The 24598-nt window shown below is 38.2% G+C and overlaps 1 protein-coding gene across 1 annotated transcript in view; it reads right to left on the bottom strand.

Annotated features, from left to right (window-relative positions):
* Positions 1 to 24598, bottom strand: part of LOC108674300 (basement membrane-specific heparan sulfate proteoglycan core protein) — a 218311-nt gene that overhangs the window by 46602 nt on the left and 147111 nt on the right. Inside the window, exons 52-67 of the mRNA XM_047885790.1 lie at positions 23706 to 23840; positions 22628 to 22768; positions 21560 to 21762; positions 20846 to 21071; positions 20077 to 20247; positions 19717 to 19907; positions 18689 to 18806; positions 17219 to 17448; positions 16350 to 16542; positions 14443 to 15067; positions 10885 to 11217; positions 7976 to 8109; positions 7487 to 7585; positions 6899 to 6989; positions 2816 to 2976; positions 1317 to 1490 (exon numbers count right to left, since the gene is read on the bottom strand). Coding sequence (XP_047741746.1) covers positions 1317 to 1490; positions 2816 to 2976; positions 6899 to 6989; positions 7487 to 7585; positions 7976 to 8109; positions 10885 to 11217; positions 14443 to 15067; positions 16350 to 16542; positions 17219 to 17448; positions 18689 to 18806; positions 19717 to 19907; positions 20077 to 20247; positions 20846 to 21071; positions 21560 to 21762; positions 22628 to 22768; positions 23706 to 23840 — 3225 coding nt within the window. The remainder of the gene's footprint in view (positions 1 to 1316; positions 1491 to 2815; positions 2977 to 6898; positions 6990 to 7486; positions 7586 to 7975; positions 8110 to 10884; positions 11218 to 14442; positions 15068 to 16349; positions 16543 to 17218; positions 17449 to 18688; positions 18807 to 19716; positions 19908 to 20076; positions 20248 to 20845; positions 21072 to 21559; positions 21763 to 22627; positions 22769 to 23705; positions 23841 to 24598) is intronic.

Below are 24598 nucleotides of genomic sequence, written 5' to 3'. Positions count from 1 at the left end.
AGGGTGACTATACTATATGACATACTATATCATATGCCGTACTTGATATGATATACTATATGATACACTAAAACACACTCAATAATGTATATAATAAACTATAAACTTGCGTCACCTGCGTCACAAAACTTAACGATTACTATACTATATTATATAATATATGATATACTATGCTATATGATACACTAAAACACACTCTATAATGTATATAATAAGCTATAAACTTGTGTCACCTGAGTCGCAAAACTTAAGGGTGAGGGTGACTATACTATATTATATACTATACCTGATATGATGTATACACTAAAACACACTCTGTAATGTAAATAATAAATTATAAACTTGCGTCACCTGCGTAGCAAAACGTATCGGTTACTATAATATATGATATACTATATCATATACTGTACCTGATATGATATACTATATGATACACTAAAACATCCTCTATAATGTATATACAAAATTATAGACTTGTGTCTCTTGCGTCACAAAACTTAAGGGTGACTATACTATATGATATGCTATATCATATACTATACTTGATATGATATACTATACTATATGATACACTAAATTATACTCTATAATATATATGCTAAACTATAAACTTTTATACACCATGCTATTCATAATGTTAGCGGGTGGGTACAGGGTGAGATGAAATGTCTGTTTTATAATGAATGGTGACGATGAGAGTGAAAAGTTAATGAAGAAATGGATCTAAAAAAATTAATGAAGGGATGTTTTGAAGAAACTGCTTCTTCTAACAAAAAAGAAAGATGTTAGAAAATTAAAACTTTTCTTACAACAATATTATTGCACAAAACTAATACGTATATTTTCATTTCAAGAAGTTGAATGTTGTTGCAGAAAGATTAGTAGGTTAGGTGGTTATAATAGCTACTGACTGTCACTGTGATGGTATCGTCGGGTGGGTATAACAGCTACTGACTGTCACTGTGATGGTATCGGTGGGTGGGTATTACAGCTACTGACTGTCACTGTGATGGTATCGATGGGTGGGTATAACAGCTACTGACTGTCACTGTGATGGTATCGGTGGGTGGGTATAACAGCTACTGACTGTCACTGTGATGGTATCGTCAGGTGGGTTGGGTGGGTATAACAGCTACTGACTGTCACTGTGATGGTATCGGTGGGTGGGTATAACAGCTACTGACTGTCACTGTGATGGTATCGGTGGGTGGGTATTACAGCTACTGACTGTCACTGTGATGGTATCGATGGGTGGGTATAACAGCTACTGACTGTCACTGTGATGGTATCGATGGGTGGTAATAATAGCTACTGACTGTCACTGTGATGGTATCGACGGGTCGTGATGGTGGTTCAGGCAAAGTTCCTTCGACGATGATGGTGATGGTCGCCTGCGCCTGTCCACCCTCGTTTATACCGCGGCACACGTAAGTGCCAGCCGCCTGCCGTGTCAGCTGCTGGAACGTCAGCAGTCCATTCTGTACCACAACCTGACAGGGGATAAATAACATTAATTAAATGGTTAAATTCATGATCATTTGATAATTTTGAGGAATATTGAGTAATAAGGTAATGTCAGCGAGAGAAGTGTTTTCTGGGTTTAGATATTAGGTAAATTAAGTCGTGTAAAATCTATGAATTCGATTTTCAGAGCTGCCAGAAACTGAGGTAAACAAACTAATACATTTATACATCAAAACTTAATAAGAGAAATGAAACATGACATGATCCGGGTCACGAAGCATACGGGGAGTACACATACGATTTCGCGGTCCATCATTCGCGAAAAGAATACGAATAATGCAACTAAGATTCAAATAACTCATTACACACCAGCCAAGAAGAAAAGTCTACGCATTTTACACCTAAGATTCAACTATCTTACTGTACACAATTCTCAACAATATTTTTCATCGAAAACATTAGATCTTGCTCATGAAACTAGAGACAAAGTTTAAGTCCAATTCCAGTAAATGTAAAGAGGAATTCAGTTCGTCATGAAGCACATAGAAACCACGATAGTAACTGTTGCGACAGTCCTATGCTGCCAGAGACGCAGTGTGCTGAACGTTGATACGAGACCGAGAAAACGATGGTATACTTGGAGGCAATTCGAGATTTACATCTTATTCTTTCGTACAAGAAGATGTAAAAATTTGTCATAATTGTAAAAGTAATTTTTCTGATACAGACAGATTCAACTTAAACCATCATTCGAACGCCCACTTTGATTATCCAATGTTTGCTATATTTCTGTCATTGAAGCATCTAATGCTTCTTTTAAAACTCAACGTTGTCACGATAAACCCTATTGCAGGCAGAGAAAGGATGTTAAAGGATGCTCAAAGATAGAAAGAACGTTCACGGTTCTGTTGGAGGTTCGAAAGGAAAATCACGCGAATGAAAATTTTTGAATGAAAAATTATAATCATTTCATTTCTCATATGAGACCTCGAAGGTTTGAGGCAGACAGAAGTGACATTGTTGATGCGTATTTAATTTATTAACAATTAACCAATTTAAATTATTAATTAATTATTTTATTAAGTATTAATCTTTATTAATAATTATTAATTATATAAATAATAATTTAATAAAATAACGAAATTAATTAATTAATTAATTAAATTAATATAATTAATATTATTAATTAATGTATTAAAATTAATTATTATTACTCAATTACTTAATTAATTTATATTATATTAACAATTTAATACCAGTTACCAATTACAATAATTACCAGTTACAATTTAATACCAGTATGATAATTTAATTGCAGAAGAAATAATCCGTTTCTAGAACACGTAAATACCTCGGCAGGCAGAGGCTGGTTGTCTAGTCGCGTCCAGGAGATACGCGGTGTTGGGTAGCCGTCAGCACGACACCGCACTTCGAAGTACTGACCAACCGTCACCTGTACGCTCTCCTCGCGCTCCTCGATGACGATGGTGGGGCGCTCGGGCGCACGACGATCTGCAACCAACCACGAAATAACACGACTCTCAAGACCTTATCACAATTGAATATAAATTTAATTTCGGGTTTTGTGATAGCGCTGATCGATAATTAATAATCTCTACTCTGCGTTTCTTACACTATTGAATTGCTATTTAATTTCGGCTTTTGTGTTTACGCTGATCACAGCGTAAACACACACAGCGTAAACATCACATCTGCGTTTCTCACAGTTTTACGTTACGTGCTTAGTTTAATACGTAAAAGTCAGCTCTGAACATGGATTAAATGACGAATTGAAAATTTGTTGGTGCTGATGTTGCAAGAGTTCGGCTTGGCCTGTTTTTCTTGATATGTGAAACACATTTAATACAAGCAGCTTATCCCGGCGTTCCCCGTGATTGGTGATTTTTTTTTTTCACATTTCCGTTATTCTGAATTGGTTGTCCTAGATCCTTTGGATAAAATTCAAACTAAATATTCTTCCCAAGAGAAATAGCGTTTAAAACCCGCATTTAGGTTTCCCTCACAATAATTCACAGTGCTAAATTGAAAAAAACTAAATTTTATTAAGAATCCCCCTTCACCCGGTTTGCCTAGCGTCGTGATTCCAGCACTGCGCCCGATTTGCCATCAAATATCGTTATTTAATAAGACATTTTTAAACAGTAGCGCATGCTCGCTGTAAATTTACTGGTGACAAGAGAACCGTTCATGTTGCACATGAACGGCACATGAACGCGGTAAGTCTATCTGTCATACACAATCTCCCTGTACTTATCAACGGGGTAAGTCTGTCGGCAATACACAATCTCCCTGTACTTATCAACGGGGCAAGTCTGTCGGCCATATACAATCTCCATGTACTTATCAACGGGGTAAGCCTGTCGGCAATACACAATCTCCCTGTATTTATCAACGGGGTAAGCCTGTCGGCAATACACAATCTCCCTGTACTTATCAACGGGGTGCAAGTCTGTCGGCCATATACAATCTCCATGTACTTATCAACGGGGTAAGCCTGTCGGCAATACACAATCTCCCTGTATTTATCAACGGGGTAAGCCTGTCGGCAATACACAATCTCCCTGTACTTATCAACGGGGTAAGTCTGTCGGCCATACACAATCTCCCTGTACTTATCAACGGGGTAAGTCTGTCTGTCATATACAATCTCCCTGTAATTAATTGGGGTAAGTCACCACGAGTTATTGGTGTTCATTACCCAGAACGTTGGCAAACATTACAGTGGCAACCACCAGCACCAGCAGGAGTAAAGGAGGCGGGGCACTGATGGAGTGACTGCTTGAGGATCCTACAAGTGTCACGGGTGACCGTGACATGGAACAAGTGTCACGGGTGACCGTGACGTGGTACAAGTGTCACGGGTGACCGTGACACGGAACAAGTGTCACGGGTGACAGTGACGTGGTACAAGAGTCACGGGGGACCATGACGTGGTACAAGTGTCACGGGTGACCGTGACGTGGTACAAGTGTCACGGGTGACCGTGACATGGTACAATGGTCACGGGTGACATGGTCGGTGTGTGGGAAAACGTCCAGCGTGCAAAAATATGTTAGTATGTACGAAAATGTTCAGCGTGTAAGCAAATGTTTATCAAGCAAGAGAATGTTAGGGGAGTAGGGAAATGTAAAGGAAGGAGGGAAATGGTAAGCGATTAGGAAAATGTTCAACGCGTAGGAAAATATTCAGTACGCAAATATAAATTCAACGAGTAAGAAAATGTTCAGCATGTAGAAAATTCGGCAAGTAGGAAAATGTTCAGCACGCCGAAATAAGTTCAGCGTGAAGGAATATTTTCAGCGCATGGGATAATTTTCAACGTGTAGAAAAATGTTCAGCGTAAGGAAAAAAGCACAGAATTGAAAAAAATATATTTACAGTATATGAAATTGGGCGTAATGTAAAAAAAGTCCAGCGAATACAAAAATATTCATCATGTATGAAAATTTTGAGCATGTAGGAAAATTTAGAGTGTAAGAAAATGCACAACAATGGAGAAAATGTTCACCAAGTGTAAAATGGCTCAGCATGCATGAAAAATATCCCAAGTGTTTGAAAATGTTCAGCGTGTTTGAAAATGTTCAGCGTGTTTGAAAATGTTCAGCGTGTTTGAAAATGTTCAGCGTGTTTGAAAATGTTCAGCGTGTTTGAAAATGTACAGCGTGTTTGAAAATGTTCAGCGTGTTTGAGAATATTGAGCGTGTTAGAAAATGTTCAGCGCGTTTGAAAATGTTCAGCGTGTTTGAAAATGTTCAGCGTATTTGAAAATGTTCAGCGTGTTTGAAAATAGTCAGCGTGTTTGAAGGAGTTGAAGCAGTAGTAGTTTTCAGGATTACATATTAAGAAGGGTGGGCTCAGGGCAACGTTGAGCAAAAATACGTAAATAATTAGTCAACATAACAGAAATTTATAGCAGGTTAAAAGTGAAAGAGTGACGGAAGTCAAGGGAGAACGTAATAAAAAGCAAATAAGAATAATAAAGTCAGAGAAAATTGATAATAAAAAGTATGAAAACAAAGATGACGTCACGCCGAGGGAATGCAGGGAAAGAAAGAGAGGTTCATACGTTAGTATACATTCAAGGGAACGTACAATTAATGACCAGAGAATGCATTATAATCTTCAAAGAGTCGAACAATTTTGAGTTTAACAAAGAGTCGCTAATTGTTAACAAAGAGAGTTCTTCCATCTTATAATAATTTAAGGGAGCGTGCATAGTAATTACAAAGGTATAACTACAACTAACACTTAGGCCGAAGACCTACCCAGTGAAAATTTACAGACGCGGCAGCTTCTGATTTGGAGTACCAGAAGCTGGGGCGACTCTAAATTTTGTTAGGGTAGGAGTTCTTCCCAGTGAAAATTTTGGGTAGGAGTTCTTACCAGTGAAAATTTACAGACGCGGCAGCTTCTGATTTTGGATTACCAGAAGCTGGGGCGACTCTAAATTTTGTTAGGGTAGCTATGCTGCCTACAAGGGTCCCCCAGGTCGTCGATATATTAATTGGGAACCGTGCATTTTATATAGTAATCTTAAGCACTTTTATGCCTTGAGTCAATAAGAAATTTACTGGAAAAGTAAATCAGATAAATTCATAATATCTTCATCGGAATTTTCAGGGACCAAGTCCAATATGAATTTAAAAATTCAGAAAATACAAGACAATCAATAGAGGAGAGCCAAATTTACACGAAAGAGGGTCCAAATCACAAGTACCGAAAAATCTAATCAAATACATGAAAAAAATATCGAGTAAAAATTTTAAAAACTAATAGTTCATATCTACTTGAAATTGTTAATCGACCAATTTTTTATATTTTGGGTCGGTATTTCGTTAATTATGATTTAAACCGACTGTTTCGTGTAAATCTTGCTTCTCTCTATTGACTGTACTTGTACTCTCTGAATTTTTAGTTGATTATGAAGCTGGTCTCCGAAAAATTCCCGATGAAAATGTGACGAATTTACTTGGCGTTTTCTTTTATTTTAAATTCTTAATCATTGATCAATTTATGAAAATAATCGCAGACCGAATCAACAGACAATTAAATACGAAACAAGGTTTTGGAATGCATGTTAAGATTGTTTCAAGTGTATTCGAACCTCAAATTGCTACGTCGAATGTGAAGAAAAAGATATGACTGAAATTTTGCTCCCAAAATTTATAATAAACTCAAAATATTTGAGGACGCAACCTCATGTTCTTAAAAGCGACTGATGTAATATTATGAAACTAAAGGAAAAACGAGGTCGTCGAAAGTGAAGAAAAATATATGACTAATTTCGTTCCCAAAATTTATAATAAACTCAAAATATTTGAGGATGCATCCTCAGGTTCTTAAAGGTAACTGATTATTAAACCTAAGAAAAAGAAGGTCTGATAAAGAGCAATAAGCGAAAGGAACGCCATACCTTCAACTTCAAGCGTGGCCGTGGTCTGTAGGATGAGGTTAAAGCCGTCCGAAATGGTGCACACATATTGACCGGAGTCGCTGGTCTGAACCTGCAATGAACAAAATTACAAACTATGAGATTCATGCTCATCCTTACTCAACCATTTTTAACTACGAATAATTAAGTTGCATTGATATTATTAAGTTGAATTATATAACACATGACGTACCCTTCTTGTTATTGCAAGTGACATCGAACAGATCATGAAGTTGCCTTCTCTGTTTTGCACTTGTGATCATTACAGACGTCGTAACGTTACCTTATTGGTATTGCAACTTTCATAATTGTAAATCTGATGCCGTCATAAACGTTACCATATATTTTTAACAGGCATACTTTCAGAGACCTTAAGGAGCCGTCTCTGACGGTCGTTACGGTCGTCAGAGACGCGACCGTATGGAAATTCAATTGAGTGATCACAAGACGGCCGTCACGGTCGTCAGAGACGCGGCCGTATGCCCTAACAAAATTTAGAGTCGCCCCAGCTTCTGGTACCCCGAATCAGAAGCTGACGAGCCTGTAAATTTTCACTGGGTGGAAGCTCACCTGAGTGATGACGAGACGGCCGTTGCGGTCGTCAGAGGCTCGGCCGTATGGAAGCTCTCCGTTGTCACGGCTCCAGGAAATATACAAGCGATCACCGTGCTGAAAATGAGATCGTTTCAATTATTAAGTCACTGGAAGAAATTTAGATCCTAACCTAAATTCTCCACTCTAGCTTCAGCAAGAGTGCAAGATTTAAAGAGTTATTCTTTGATAAATGATTAGGTTGTGTATGTTGGCATTACCTTACATTTGTGTATACAAGCTTATCACTTTTACGACAATATAAGTAGCAGTATCAGCAGCTCTGACCTGTTGCGGGTTGCCGACTCTACAGAAGTAGGTGACTGTACTGACCTGTTGCGGGTTGCCGACTCTACAGAAGTAGGTGACTGTACTGACCTGTTGTGGGTTGCCGACTCTACAGAAGTAGGTGACTGTACAGACCTGCTGTGGGTTGCCGACTCTACAGAAGTAGGTGACTGTACTAACCTGTTGAGGGTTGCCGACTCTACAGAAGTAGGTGACTGTACTGCCAACGGCCACAATTTGTATAACAGGTTCGTCTATGACGGCTCGCTGGAAGCTGCCTGCGGTGTCTGTCTCCGGGGGAGGTTCCGGTAGACCTGTTCATATCGAGCCATATTAGCCCGGCTTGGCTGGGTCGCATATAAAATATATAATCGAAGAAATTTTTTGTAATCAGCAGTTATTCTAAAAAGTAAATAAATAAATCATAAATAAAAAATTATAACGCATTCATATCGAGCCATATTAGCCCGGCTTGGCTGAAGCATAAAAAATATATAATCGAAAAAATTTTTTGTAATTCAGCAGGCTGATGATATTTTGCGCAATAGCAATATTTTGTGATTCAACACTAAAGCTATTTTCAAGCAATATTTTGTGATTCAACACTAAAGAGTAAATAAGTGATCCATCCACAAATAAAAAATTATAACGCAATTCATATCAATTATTTCAATGATGCATGCTGCTGTTTAGCAATGGGGAAATTCTGAAATTGAAGTCTATTTAATTTTTTTAATAAGTTAGAACTAAACGTCGATTTACCAAATTTAGGTTGCTCTAAAAATCAAGTAATAAATGTAGAGGAGCAAGCCTAAACAAATATTTATGTCAAGAATGTCCAATTAGCACTCATGAAGTCCGATGATTATATTATTACGATTATTAATAACAAATAAAATTTAATTAGGTCGGTAAATGCGACATTTGTGCCCTAGAAGAAGCATCCCTAACATCACAAGTAGAAAAAGCAATCAATTGTTGAATTAAAAGTAACACGTTGATATAACTTCCCATCAGAAAAGTTGATATAACTTCCCATCATGTAAGTATATACCCAGTGAAAATTTACAGACGCGGCAGCTTCTGATTTGGATTACCAGAAGCTGGGGCGACTCTAAATTTTGTTACCCAGTGAAAATTTACAGACGCGGCAGCTTCTGATTTAGATTACCAGAAGCTGGGGCGACTCTAAATTTTGTTAGGGTAATGTATAAGAAAGAAGAATCAATGAATACATAATAATCATTCACGGCGAAAAGCACATTAAAAACAAAAATTATGATAAGAAGAAAGAAACTTTTCATTCATGAATTGGTTGAAATAGATGATTTGGATACAAGCTTTAATTTAACACTCATTAATTTTATTTGTTCATCCAAGTGACAACAAAAAATCGTGTCAAATTCAATAATTAAACTACTAAGAGCGTATTTTAAATTATTAACGAGCATTTCAAAGCAACGGTTATAGATCCGAGTTAAGTTAGAAATTAATTCGGTAAAGAAATTTGAACAGTATTTTACTTCATTAAAGATACCACTACAATTTTGTGATTTCAACGAACATATTTTTCATTTTAACGCAATTTCTGCTCGTTTATAAACGCAGAAGTAAGTGAATATAAATACAAAATTATGACACAATAATGAACTTCAAACAATAAGTTAAAGGCGCAAACGAAATTGCATATAATAAAAAAAAAATGAAAATAATAAAATTTGAAAGAGATAAAAAATGAACGCGAGAAATCAAATCAGACAAATAACACACACATTTTAAAATCATTCAAGCTATTAAGTGTATACCAATGATTCCGGTACGTTTCCACTCCGATATATATATGAAGAAACGGTTCAATATGAAGTAATTCCTATTTCATTGAGAATGACGCACATATAATCAAAATACAGATGTGAAATAATTGATATTTTTGGCGAACTGTTGTTGATACGTCACATGAAAATATAATGGCAGGATGTGAATCTGTCGTTCCATCGTGAAGAATTGCACATGCAGTGATAGCTGGCCCAGCGCGTTTATTTTAAGCGATCATATTTACATTGTACAGACAATTAAATCGATCGTATGCATACTTTACAGACAATTAAAGCGATCATATGTACATTGTACAGACGAGTAAAGAGATCATATGTACACTGTACAGACAATTAAAGCGATCATATGTATACTGTACAGACGAGTAAAACAATCGTATGCATACTTTACAGACGAGTAAAGCGATCATATGTACATTGTACAGACGAGTAAAGCGATCATATGTACACTGTACAGACAATTAAAGCGATCATATGTACATTGTACGTACGAGTAAAGCAATCATATGTACATTGTACAGACGAATAAAGCAATCATATGTACACTGTACGTACGAGTAAAGCAATCATATGTACATTGTACAGACGAGTAAAGCAATCATATGTACACTGTACAGACGAGTAAAGCGATCATATGTACACTGTACAGACGAGTAAAGCGATCATATGTACATTGTACAGACGAGTAAAGCACTCATATGTACACTGTACAGACGAGTAAAGCGATCATATGTACACTGTACATTGTACAGACAAGTAAAATATTCCCACGAAATTGTACTATCTACGTTACGAATGACGGACATGACACACACCGGGACGATAACGGTATGGCTCATAAGTTTACTGGAAATAAATTGTGGGTACAGGGATCGGATGGAATAGGATTTTCCTTTAAAATATATAGCACAGGTTTTTCTGTACATCTTAGTTAATGCTGCGCCATCGATCCTTTGAATTTGGTCAAGGATCATTCACAAAAATTACTATCATCAGTTGGATGAGATATACCCACAATTTGTTTCTGAGTTTTTGAGAGCCATGTTTTACAGTACGAAAACGACGCATGTAAAACACACAATTCTATAAATATCAGTTTCCATTTGCAGAGGAATCACCAGAGACGAAATTCAGTTGATCAGCTTTCAAGCAGAAGACGAACACACTCATGTGTGTTGCACAAAAGCCCGAAGCAGCCGTACGATTGTACGCTTCGCTTCATAATAAGTTTACAATTCACTTTATTTTACTTACTTATAACCTCATCATAAAAGTTGTGCCGGATCTTAGTGATGGCTCTGGCAACCTCAAACCCATTTATGTCTACAAGACTACATCGCACAAGCTGGTGGTGGGGAGCCAGGGTTATGACAGTGCGAAGTTTCTCCCCGTATGGATACGGTCGCTGGAGAGCATCCGGTCTCGGTCTCGTCAATGGGGCAGCATAAGGCCCTCCTACGGCCGGCTCGACTTCCATACGGAACGTAAGCGGGTGCGACGAGTTGTATGAACAAACAAACTCGTGATGTTCGTATGGATGTACGGTATTGTAGATAATGATGGATGGTCGTAGCTCCAACGATATACCTATGTAGGTCGGGAAACAAAGGTATCGGGGATACAATATCTGGAATTTTCTTCAGGACAAAGAGTAACACCAAGATTATAAAACAAGCCACGAAAACGAACACAGTCGGGCTAAGTAAGTTAAACCAACGAAAGTCAATACATGAAAGTTAAACAAGGAATTTAAAAGCAAAGAAAACGCCAAGAAAATTCACCATATCGATATTGAATATTTTCTTGGCGTTTTCTTTGCTTTTAAATTCCTTGTGAACTTGCGATGTAAGCAGACTAATGATATAAGTACTTATGAAAGTTAAACTAATAAGCAAGTCTGGCTGCAACATAGGACGATGTAATGGACAAAATGTATGAACGAAATACAAAAACTATGACAAGTTTTCCCGATCCAGGTTATAAATGCTGATTATTTTGATTGAATAACTTGCATGCATCAAGTTCCGAGTCTTCAAAAAGCACAATCCATGACTGTTCCAGGCATCAATTCAAAACAAATGACTATGCCTTCTGAATAATAGTCAATGTACTTACAGAGGGGCTGTTAACAAACCATTGCACATTATTTTAAAAAGCAAGGATAGATTCAGATGCATTACAAAAAGAACACACACTAAAATTAAAATGAATCCGCCTCGAGACATAGGTTTTATTGGCCTAAGGAAGGATGCATTGTGCTGGAATGCATTTAACTCTCCTTTAGCAAGGATAGTTTCAAATGCATTAGGAAAAGAACACACACAATAAATTAAAATGAAGCCGCCTTTAGACATAGGTTTTATTCGGCATAAGGAAGGATGCATTGTACTGGAATGCATTTAACTCTCCTGAAGGGTACGCACACAGTGGAAGCAGGTTTGCCCGCGCGGGCAACCTGCTCCAACCTGCCACAAGAATGAACATAGGATAATAATGTAAGTGTTCACAGTGAAAACCTGTACGAATAGGCTTCTGTATTCTATGGTTTCAGGCGCCAGCCTGAGCAGGTAACCAGCACGCTGGCAACCTGCTTTCACTGTGTGCGTACCCTTAGCCTTCATTTCCGGTATTAGCCCTGTGCCTTCTGGGCAAAGGGCTCGAAATACGGCTCATATTGACCCAGATGCTACAGGAGGGTTAACTGCAATCTAATTATATTTACAATGCCTGTAGCACAGATTAATATTCCACGCTGAAATACGTACAACATAACCGTAAGAATAAATTCTCCGACATGACAGTAAGTTATTTCTGACAGGCATTCTTTGTGACAGGAAAGCTGGAGGAAGAACACACTATGAATGCACGAACACGATTTCTGCTAAAAATGCAGCTTAAAATACAGTAAACAGAAGGGAAGAAAATAAACGAGTGTAATAAAACCAAGGAGATTCATGTGTTACTCATGAAGACTTGAGTTCATGCGAAGAAAGATCCACACTGCATGGAGAAAAAACTGAATCCATAGATGGAGTTAAAACAGTATACGTTGAAATCTAAAATAGTTACAAATTTTAAAGATTTCGTTCAGAAATAAGAAAATTTTAAAAGCTTTTTGTGCCGATACTGAACAAATTTAAGTGGAATTTTTTTTAAATAGTACAGAATGTGAGATTTAAAAAGTCAAACTGAATTTATCGAAGCTAAAAAAAGTCCCATTAAAAACAGTTAGAGAACACACCCGTGAAGTACCGTATGCTTAATAAAAATAGAAATAATATGGCTAGATAAGACGCTTAGTCCAGCATGATAAAATAAGAAGACCAAAGGCGTAAAAACATGCAAGAGACCTCACCCATGAAGGATTAATAAAAAGTATTGGCAAGATGGAAGTTTACTGACAACGAAATTCTTGACATGTCACTATATTGCTGTGACCATTGGCTTGAAGACATGCTAGTTCAAAATCAACATAATAAGTAAATATTTAACTTGAGTCTTATTCAATCAGCGTTTGTAAAATTGGGCTCCAAAGACCCTGATTTATAATAAAGACTGATGAGAAAACGCTATCAAGATCATTTTTAAAAAGTTTTTGATTTTCAATATTTAGCGATTATTAGCAATTAATATTTTATTATTATTGTAAATGAATATTATTATTATAAACTACTTATGAATATTATTATTATGAATCAATTTTCAATATATAGAGATTATTAATGATTAATTGGAGGATATTGAAGATACTAAAAAGAGAATAGGGAAGAAGCGAAGACAGGAAAGCAAACAACAGTAAATGGAAGGATAAGTGACATAAGCAAACAACAGTAAATGGGAGGATAAGTGATATAAACAAACAACAGTAAATGGGAGGATAAGTGACATAAGCAAACAACAGTAAATGGAAGGATAAGTGACATAAACAAACAACCGTAAATGGAAGGATAAGTGACATAAGCAAACAACAGTAAATGCGTTCACGTAGGAAAAATGTAAACACGTATAAATTATTCAAACAAGTAAACATTGAGTATTAGAACAGTAATTATTGTACATAAATTTCAACTATCATAAATGAAAGACAAATAATCTTATTCATTGCAGCAAAATTGCTCAGCAAAAAATCAGTATTAGAATGGGAGTTAAACTAAGAGTTTTTTATTACAAACAGCAAGCTACCAACTGAGAGCTACCAAACAAACAACATCAAATGAATTAAAAGGTCTATAATAATATATAATTCAGAAATTAGCTAAATAATCAAAGAATATAAGTAGTAGAAACAAACTCATGCAGTTAGCATACAAAATTTAGACTAGGATTACAATATGAAACAAATCAAAGCTCTACAGATTATTGAACAACTACTTTTTGCAATGCCTCTAAATGTTATTAAATTTCACTCGCACAAACACAAGGCATCTAAGAAGATAGGGAAATGCGCTGGAAGAAACGCTAACCGTTGAAATTTCAACAATAATCTTGCACTAATATATTGTCTAGGCGTTTTGTTTAGTGTTTTTTTAGTTTAGTTTGGTTTAGTTTAGTGTCTTTAGTTTTTAGTTTAGTGTCAGGTTGGAAAAATTGATGCAACGAGGATAGAATTAATTTTTTATCTCCCTGAAATTTGCAGGATTTCTCGAGAAAATGTAAAAATATGAAGCAAATGAGCGATTCAAAATAGTTTCGTACTAATATAGCGTCTTGACCGATCAAAATAAACATTAGAGAATAAATTTCACAGATTCTCGATAGTGAAGTTATGGATTTTTACGGCGTTTGTAATAGTTTAGGTTATCTACACACTTTACCGGCCGATTTGGTAAGCATATGGCAGGTTGTAGTAGCCATTATAATAGCCATCAGCCGGCACATAACCTTGCTGTTGTTGATGATATGTGTCTTGTGGTTGATGGTAAGGGTAGTAGTAACTGTGAGCTACAGGAGGAGCAACGTAGGCAGTAGGCGGGGCGTTATAACCAACGTATGAATGCGAATTTTGTACGCTATTTATTTGCGAATTATACTCGTTGAGCGAGTAGTACGAGCTGTGACCATTATCACTACCTACCGGCAAATCATCTCCATAGCCGTTACCCAAGACACCTTCATAACCGTTGCCAGCGTAACTTGCAGGATCAGATTGATATGCATCTAATGGAGCTTCATAGTAGGTTTGTTGATCGTATCCATTTTGATAGCTGTTCTGATACGTCCCTTGATCCGCAGGATAGAAATTTTGATAGTAGTCCTGACTCTCAAATCCTGTAGGGTACGCACCAGATTTTTCGCAGTAGTCGCCGTAGTATCCAGGAATGCAGTTGCACTTTGGTCTGCCGCTCGGTCCCTCGACGCATGATTCTTCGTGGCCGTTGCAGTTGCACTGCAGGCAACGGTTGGTGCGACTGTCACGGTAGAAGCCGGGCATGCAGCTCTGTAGAGAGATACACAATATTATTTAAGATATCATAAATATTTAATATGGAAAAGACGCGCGTCATACAACATTATTTAACAGGTCCTAAATATTTAACATGGAACAGACGCGCGTCGAAACATTTTGCGAAGATAAACTAACGCTCTGCAGAGAGACACACAACATTATTCAACATATCCTTAGTATTTGTTTGGGAATAAATATTTAACATGGAAAAGACGCGCGTCGCAACATTTTACGAAGATATATTAACATCGAGACGCTTATACACGCACTTGATCAATGATGAAATCTACTTACTCGGTGTGGTGTAAGTGCATAGACTTTTATGTTAGACGAGTCGCCGGCAAGCATTGCAGGAGGCCAATAAAAAGAAGACTTCTTTCTTAAAGTCGAAGCCTTTATTTAGGGTAGGGAAAACATATGACTTTCACCGCTGCTGTATCAACTACTCCTATGTTTCGTGCACCGCTACTTTTGAAACCATCGAAAACATCTTCAGAAGGCTGGCCCTTGCTGCCTAAATATGTCCACCACTCTTCTTTATTTCTTTATATCTTAGCACAATACCTCGACTATGAAACACTGAACTCGTTTAGGTCAAAAATTGGTCACAGATGTGACTGACAGCTCATGACCGTTGAGCTGATATTGTGAAGCAATGTGAATAATTTTGTAGAGAAGTACTACCGATTGCGGCTATGGAATCAGGCTGTGGTTATGGAATCAGGCAGTGGTGATGGCATCACACTTCCAAGGATAAAAACAACCATTCTCTCAGATTATTTCTAGAGACCTCAGCTCCTCTATCCTGATATGCTACCAATTTTACCAACTTCAGTATATCTTCCCACGCTTTTAGATACCCTATGCCACCTGAACCCCCCTACACCAGCGTACCCTGATGGCCTGGGGCCATACTTTCAAAACTCGCTAAGTGAACGTAATTACTTACGCTTTATTTTCTTGTCTATGATTGGTGGATTTTGCTTGTTAGGCCGTCAATGATTGGCTGATGAACTTACGATCTCTTAACTTCTTTTTGAAAGTATAGTGAACGTAAGTACTTACGCTCTATTTTCTTGTCTATGATTGGTGGATTTTACTTGAAAGGCCATAAATGATTGGCTAATGAAATTACAATCTCTTAACTTTTTTTTGAAAGTATAGGCCCAGGGCCCATATTAATAAATAGGTAGCATTTCAGGATAGATGAACTGAAATAGGCAGCATGTCAGGATAGAGGAGCTGAAATAGGTAGGGAAACAAAGTACTTTACCTCGCAAGAAAGTCCGTGGTATTCGTTGGGGCAGCGGCACTGCTCGACGAGATCGGCTCGTCCAAGTCCCGTCTGCGACGAGACGGCTGTGTCGAGCACGACGTTGCTCAGTGTCGTCGAGATCATGTCGGCGCTCGGCGTCGCGCGGATGAGGATAACTTCGACAGATGACAGCACTTCTAGGAGCTCAGACCTAAATGACGGAAAATTATGATATTTCGGATTTTACTGTGGTTTTTACTCTGCGAAAACAGAACGGGGTTTACTCTGTGAAAACAGAACGATTGATAACAAAATGTTACAGGACTGCTGGACTGGAGGAGAGAACCGACTTAAATGAGGGAAAATTATGCTATTTCGGATTTTACGGTGGTTTTTGCTCCGCGAAAACAGAACGGGTTTTACTCTGTGAAAACAGAACGATTGATAACAAAATGTTACAGGACTGGATAAGAGAACCGACCTAAATGACGGAAAATTATGCTATTTTGGATTTTACACTGGTTTTTACTCTGTGAAAACAGAACGATTGATAACAAAATGTTACTGGACTGGATGAGAGAACCGACCAAAATGACGGAAAATGCTATTTTGGATTTTACGGTGGTTTTTACTCTGTGAAAGCAGAACAATTGATAACAAAATGTTACTGGACTGGATGAGAGAACCGACCTAAATGACGGAAAATTATGCTATTTCGGATTTTACTCTGGTTTTACTCTGTGAAAACAGAAAGATAACTGAACGATTAATAACAAAATGTTACTGGATGAGAGAAGAATATTTCTATTTGGGAATCGCTGACAAACAGAACAAATAGACACTAATTGAGAGAAAATTATACAAAGCGCGAGGGAACAAAACGTCACCTGGTAACAGGATACTGGTTGAGTACGAACGAAGTCTCTTGTAGCGGCACCGAGTAGTTCTTCCTCTGGCTCTGCAGCAGCGGTTCAGGCAACATCCACACGAGCTCCTGACCGTTCGAGCCGCGGATGACAACATCGGCCTCTCGGATGACGTTCGTAGAGGCGCTCTCGTAGAACTGCGTCACCTCCAAGTGGCCGCCGTAGGACGGCAGCAGGTTCCCGGTGAACGACTGCAGTAGAACGCAGCAGATGACGCGCGGTGATGAGGCATGATTTTATACCCTAACAAAATTTAGAGCCGAGGGCGGCTCTGGATTAAGGAACGCCTAGGACTTGGGGAGCATAGTCCACCAGCTTCTCTATGTCCGCTTTTCGATCTACGTTCCGGTCCCCGAATGAGACAGCTACAAGCGCCTGGTACTTATTCTGCTAACTATTGCCCTACTCTCAGGAGAGCATAAAGTCGGCAAGGTGGTTCTGACTAGTCGCTGATTGCGATCAGTTGGCCAACTGACCCAGAATAACTCTAACGCGAACATAGCAACTCTGGGGCGGAGGCTGAAGCATGCACCGAATTTTGTTAGGGTAGTGCATGAGGTAATGAAGTAGGAGGTTATAGAGTAAAACGTAATGAAGGAGGGAATGAAAAGTGATACATTAGGAAGTAACGGATAAGCAGGTGATGCAGTAGAAGGTGACGGAGGATGCAGTAAGAGGTGATGGGTGAGCAGGTGATGCAGTAGAAGGCAATGGAAGAGCAAGTGATGCAATAGAAGGTGATGGGTGAGCAGGTGATGCAGTAGGAGGTGATTAGTGATGCAGTAGGAGGTGATGGATGAGCAGGTGATGCAGTAGGTAATGAGAAAGGACTGCAGGATGTCACTGAATGGATGGTAATGGAACGGAAGAATTTGATGTCATCTAATAGAGACGCAGGAATATGGAAGACAAGAAGCGTTGCTCTGCTGAATAAATCATATCATTTGGCCGCTCTGTTGCTTACGCTTGGAAAATATTGATATAAATGCCATTTTCGTGTTTTTATTCAGAGTTACAATAACTAATTCGATAATAATTTCGGTAAAGATTACGCGATTGTGAAACTTTATTAATTTAGTGACGTGTTGAAACAACAGTTGGAAAGATGGTGGAATGTTTGGAGGTTGGGCAATAAACAGTGATCAGAATGGTCAGAATATAGTTCCAGTAAATACTGAAGTAATTTCATCTGATTTATTGGTCTTTGGATACGACGGAGTGAATAGAGGAAAAAGACAATAAAGTACTACTTCATCCAGCACTAGTACAATAAAGTACTACTTCGTCCAGCACTAGTGCAATAAAGTACTACTTCGTCCAGTACTAGTACAGTAAAGTACTACTTCGTCCAGCACTAGTACAATAAAGTACTACTTTGTCCAGCACTAGTACAATAAAGTACTACTTTGTCCAGTGCACTAGTAGCCTCACCTGCGGCAGTGACCAGTAGTAGGTGTCCTGGTTGTTAAGGAGGTTCATTTCGTTGTAAGTTATTTGGTTGTCGCGGATATTAACTCGGAAGCCATCGCGTTTGACGTCAGTACGAGCTCTGCAAAAATTATGATAACACATGACGGTTGATGAAAATTCTAGCACTATTGATTTTAGTATTTATTGATTGATTCTCTTTCTATTGATTTTATTATTTGGGCAGATTTAGAGGTTCGAATGCGACGATATTGCCCAAGCACCGCAAGTCTATGAAGGGAGCAATAGCGAGTGCTAACATTCTTGTAAATAAATGGATAGATTGTTGTGCATCATCATTCGAATTAGAAGTTTCAAATCGAAATACAATATTAGTACTTAAAGCATTCAATGACCTATAGAAAAAGACCAGAATTTCAGTTTTAAACATGAGCTTTCTCAACGTACATGTTTATGATAACCAATTCCAGTGGTTTCCGTCATTGCGGTTTTAAGGGTATTGATATAGGCGTGGAGGTTCAATACTTTCATTGGTGAAGTTCAATAGTTAAGGTTCAGTAGGCTTTTTTCTTGATTGTTCTGCTTTGAGTTAGAGCGTGCAAAGCAGTGTTCAAATCGTCATTTTCCTCCTTAGACTAATGATTTATAATAATATTATCCCTTCACTTTTATAATCTTGTGGATTTAGCCAGCAGGACAGTTCTTTGTATACAGGTTCGTCATTGTATGCAATATAAGACCTCACATCATTAACTTCCTATTATCTGAGATTAAATCCTCGTCGAAAAATGCCACATGGAACTACTCGGAAACCCACTCTGTTCTTATGACCTGCAGTGGTTTATTAGAATTTTACAGCGGACCTGTTTTAATGAACCGCTGAATTTTTACAATGGATTTTTTACAACGGACCTGTTGGTGATGACAAATTCATGGTTTTCGCTGAATGGTAAATGAACCGCTGATTTTTTAATGAACCGCTAAATTTTTAATGAACCACTGAATTTTTTAATGAATTTTGTACAACGGACCTGTTGGTGATGACAAATCCATGGTTTTCGCCGATGAGGTTCATCGGGATTTGCATCTTCTGGAAGTTGGAGGAGAAGCATTGGTCAGTGACTCCACTGCACCAGCAACGCAGGCAGCCGTCGGGGTTCGTAAGTGACAGACCGAAATATCCCGGGGCACACAAACTGCAGCTGTCGCCTTGTACGTTCGTCTGTGTCGAGACAGGGCTGATTACATGCCAGTGATTGATATTGGGTACATTCTTGAACTATAGTTGGTTTAATAGTAATTCATAGGAACTGATGAAAGTTTATACTTTATTAGTTCATTGACAATCTTATAATTATTTTTTACTGGAATATATAAGGCATCAGCCTCACCTTGCACTGACACGCCCCATTGAGGCACTGGTCCGACACGGCACCCCGAGGGTCGCACGCACTGCAGTCCGGGCGACCATCGCGACGCTCGCAGCGGCCGCTGTAGGGGTCCTTGTAGTAGCCTGGCAAGCACTCGTCGCAGTAGAAGCCCGCGGTGTTGTCACGGCAGTTCTGTGCCGAAAAGATACATATATATGACTTTTGGGATCAAAATTCGATAGATATTTAAAAATTCGATAGATATTTACATCAAACGTTACTATTTGTCTATTTCCTATTCAATTTCATTCAGCGTGACTTCAAAAACGGAATCATTTCAGACCGTGACCACCGAACTTGTGTGCTCCTCACTCATCAATTAAATCTGAATGAGCTGCAATGAACCGGTGCTCTGCTTTGCTCTATCTGCCGGTGCTCTGTCTTTTCCCAGCATTTTAACGCAAGTAAAGCGATTCTTTTTTCAGAGTCACAGAAACGGGCCAAGGCCTTAAAGGCCCATTCTTCTTTACAAGGCCGTAAAGGCCTGTAAGTGAAGGCCTTTTATAATTTTTCCAACACCAATTGTACGATGGCATTATTATTATTAACCGTGTATTTTTTAATGTGATATAAAATATAATATTTTTTATAATATGAGCATGACTATATGGATATTTACTCTTGTCTGCAGTAAGGCGAAGTTCATTCAATTATTGGTGGCAGATGTGTGAAATTATGCGTCATCAAATATGCTAATTTTAATATCCCAATTAAAGGCAGAGCGACTCACGATGCATTCGTTGGTCTCAGGGTTGCATTCATCAGAATGGCCGTTGCAGTCACAAGGCACGCAGACCCCAAGATAGAGACCAGAGAGACCTCTAGTGTATCCCGCCTCACACTCTTCACACGAGTGTCCTTTGTACCCCACAGGGCAGGAGCAGATCTCTACAGCCCCAGCACGAGGTCCTCCGGTGTTCCTGGTCTCAGCGATGTCCATGCGTACGCTCTCGAGTCTGTACACGCGTGATGCAAAAAATCAATTTAAAATTTCTATTCTCATATTGGTTTATGAAATTTCTGCTCCGACTACCTTGAAATCATTTCTTATTCATGCAATTTTTCACATGGATTTTGTTTAATTTGGATAGAAAGCGCATTTATGATGACAACCAGAAATAACACGAAAATTTCGAACCAACGAATAAGTAACAAATAATAGTGAATTTTTTCCATAAATGAGAAAATGCGCAAAAAATGATTAATCAAATTTTTATGATATCGCTGTACCGGTTTTGGTTTGACCCTAAAAAATTGTAGTGGTGGCGGTGCCACAAGGAAATGTGGGCAAAGATCATGAGGTGGCTCAGGGAGGTCAGAAAGGAGAAGGAGAAACGGAGACGAAGAAGCGCTTTACGCATAATTCGGTTTGACGATATATACATGGGGTTATTTACAGGTTCAGAGAAAGCACTAGAAGAACGACAGTCTAGTTAACACTAACGCGACTTCAGAAGTAGCTGTAGTGTAGGTAGCCTTGATTAGGATGTAATCTATCTTAGCCAGGGCCATGAGGAGATGTTCTCTGTTGGCAGGCTGGTCGTCTTGACGTCTCCACTCGGACTCTACGAGCGACACGCGCACTGTCTCTGCCGCGCTGCTCGAGATCTGGCGCCCGCCGTAGTGACGGAGGATGACGCTGTTGCCCTGTACGTGGTAATCGGTTTACTTGCGAGTTGTGCACGTTAATGTTGTACACGGTAATCAGTTGTACATGGTAATGTTGTACACGGTAATCACGGTAATCAGTTGTACATGATAAACGGTTTACTTGTGAGTTTTACACGGTAATGTTGTACACGGTAATAAGTTGTACATGGTAAACGGTTTACTTGCGAGTTGTACACGGTAATGTTGTACACGGTAATCGGTTTACTTGCGAGTTGTACACGGTAATGTTGTACACGGTAATCAGTTGTACATGATAAACGGTTCACTTGCGAGTTGTACACGGTAATCAGTTAATTGTACATAGTAAACGGTTTACTTGAGAGTGTAGCAGTGACAGATGAAGTTTGTCTCAAACTTCAACTCGTCATGTAAGCTGGAGCTTTTTTTTATACGACGAAAATAATGACGTCATTTGATACATGAACATGTATCTGTAAAATTACTTAAGATGATCTGCAACAATAATTATGAATTTACAATTAACCACGATTTATTGAAATTTACTCTCTGAAAATCGGTGCCAAATTTTAAATTGCAAAATTGTCACCGCAGTACAATGCGAAAAATTTCAACTAAAAATTTATACACCAAGAGATGGAAAAGAATCAAAACATATTTGAAGCAGTGGATTTATGTCAAATCTCTTTATTGTATTAATCGAGTTAACGTCCAATAGAGAACGAACCTTATCTATGTCAAATATTATTCTATTAATCGAGTTAATGTCCAATAGAGAACGAACCTTATCTATGTCAAATCTTTAGACTTAATATCCAATAGAGAACGAACCTTATCTATGTCAAATCTTATTAATCGAGTTAATATCCACTAGAGAACGAACCTTAATCTCGACATCGTAAGCAGTGTTCCTGGAAGAAGCACCGCCAGGGTAAGGCACATATCGTAGCGTGTATACCAAGTCTCCGCCGTACGCTGTAATCTTGTTGCCGAGGAACTGCGGTGGCAACCGCCAGTAGTATGGCTGTCCCGGGAGAAATTCAGCCGTTAGTTCTTATATTCTTATGTATATTGAAATATAATTTATATTATATGGTGCATGCGCGAATCAGGATATTTTACGACATGATGCACATGAACATCGGTGGCAGACGCCAGTAGTACGGCTGTCCCGGGAGATATCAAACCGTTAGTTCTTATGTTCTCATGTATATTGAAATAAAATTTATATTACAAGGTGCATACGCGAATCAGGATATTTTACGACGTGATGTACATGAATATTGTACTGTTGCCGCCAGTAGTACGGCTGTCCCGGGAGATATTCAGCCGTTAGTTCTTATGTTCTCATTTATATTGAAATATAATTTTTATTATGAGGTGCATATACGAATCAGGATATTTTACTACGTGAAGTGCATGAATATTGTACTACTGATTTTACGAACAGGGCTTCATACGACATTTTGGAAATGTATGTTTACTTATGCATGAACTTTTGAATTAATGCTCATAGAAAGGTGCGTGATCAAACCATCATGCCTAACACACAATACGGTGTAAATTTTTCTATCGCAATAGTTTATGTTGAAATGCTTTGATGGATCTGCAATTTTTAAGTAGCTAATTTTTGTAGACAATTTTACCCATGTGGTAAAATTACCTAGAATGAAGACAATTTATCAATGATAGACCGGAAAGTGAACTGGAAACTCAACGCCGAATTATTATTCTACAAAAATGAATGTGAATTTTGAAATAGCGTAGGAAATAAATGCAAAGTCAATAAAATAAAAAGATATGCTTAAGAAGGCAATAATTTTTTCGAACCCAGCTGCCACTGTTCTCGATTATTGGACTCAAGTTGCCCCTGAGATCTACCGAACCAGGCAGTGGAAGGTTAAATATTTGAGGAACTTTACGATTTCTCCACATTAAAGAGAGTTAGGAAAGTAACTCACGACGTTCACGGAGTTAGGGAAGGAGTTATAGACCAGCTCAGTGTCAGAAGATGCAGGGAACTCAGTGATGGCTTGGGTCTGGTCCTGGTCTACGAGAGCGAAGCCTTGCGAGCCTCTGCCGGGACTGGCTGATATCTGCAAACAAAAGATGAATTTTCATTGGCTAACAACTCTCAACAATTTAATTATATATAAAATGTAAAACATTATCGACATAAACATTACATTCTGCCGGGACTGGCTGATATCTGCAAACAAAAGATGTCTTTTCATTGGCCAACAACTCTCAACAATTCAATTATATATAAAATGTAAAACATTATCGACATAAACATTGGCTGATATCTGCAAACAAAAGATGAATTTTCATTGGCTAACAACTCTCAACAATTCAATTATATATAAAATGTAAAACATTATCGACATAAACATTGGCTGATATCTGCAAACAAAAGATGCATTCATTGGCCAACAACTCTCAACAGTTTAATTATATATAAAATGTAAAACATTTTCGACATAAACATTACATGGTGATGTTTGCCTCTCCCGGGGCTGCCTGATATCTGCAAACAAAAGATAACTATTCATTGGCTAACAACTCTCATCAATCTAATCAAATGTAAAAATGGAAAATATCATTGACATATACATTACATGTTGATGTTTGTGTTTAAAACAAGTGACTAACTTTGATATAACTCAACTTCTTCTTTTTGATAATAACATGTGGCTCACATACGGTATTTGTGGCTCGTAATTACATAAGTGGTTCTGAATTTTAGCAGGTTGGAAGAAAATTGTGTGTTGGGTATAGACGCGTGCGTAAAGCATCTTGTGCAAGGCAATGACGAAAAGTAGTCTAGTCGAAAGTAGTAGTCTACTACTAATGA

Source organism: Hyalella azteca, unplaced genomic scaffold (assembly GCF_000764305.2).
Source record: "Hyalella azteca isolate HAZT.00-mixed unplaced genomic scaffold, Hazt_2.0.2 contig3122, whole genome shotgun sequence".
Lineage (NCBI taxonomy): Eukaryota > Metazoa > Arthropoda > Malacostraca > Amphipoda > Hyalellidae > Hyalella > Hyalella azteca.
This window is presented reverse-complemented; position numbering and strand designations above follow the sequence as displayed.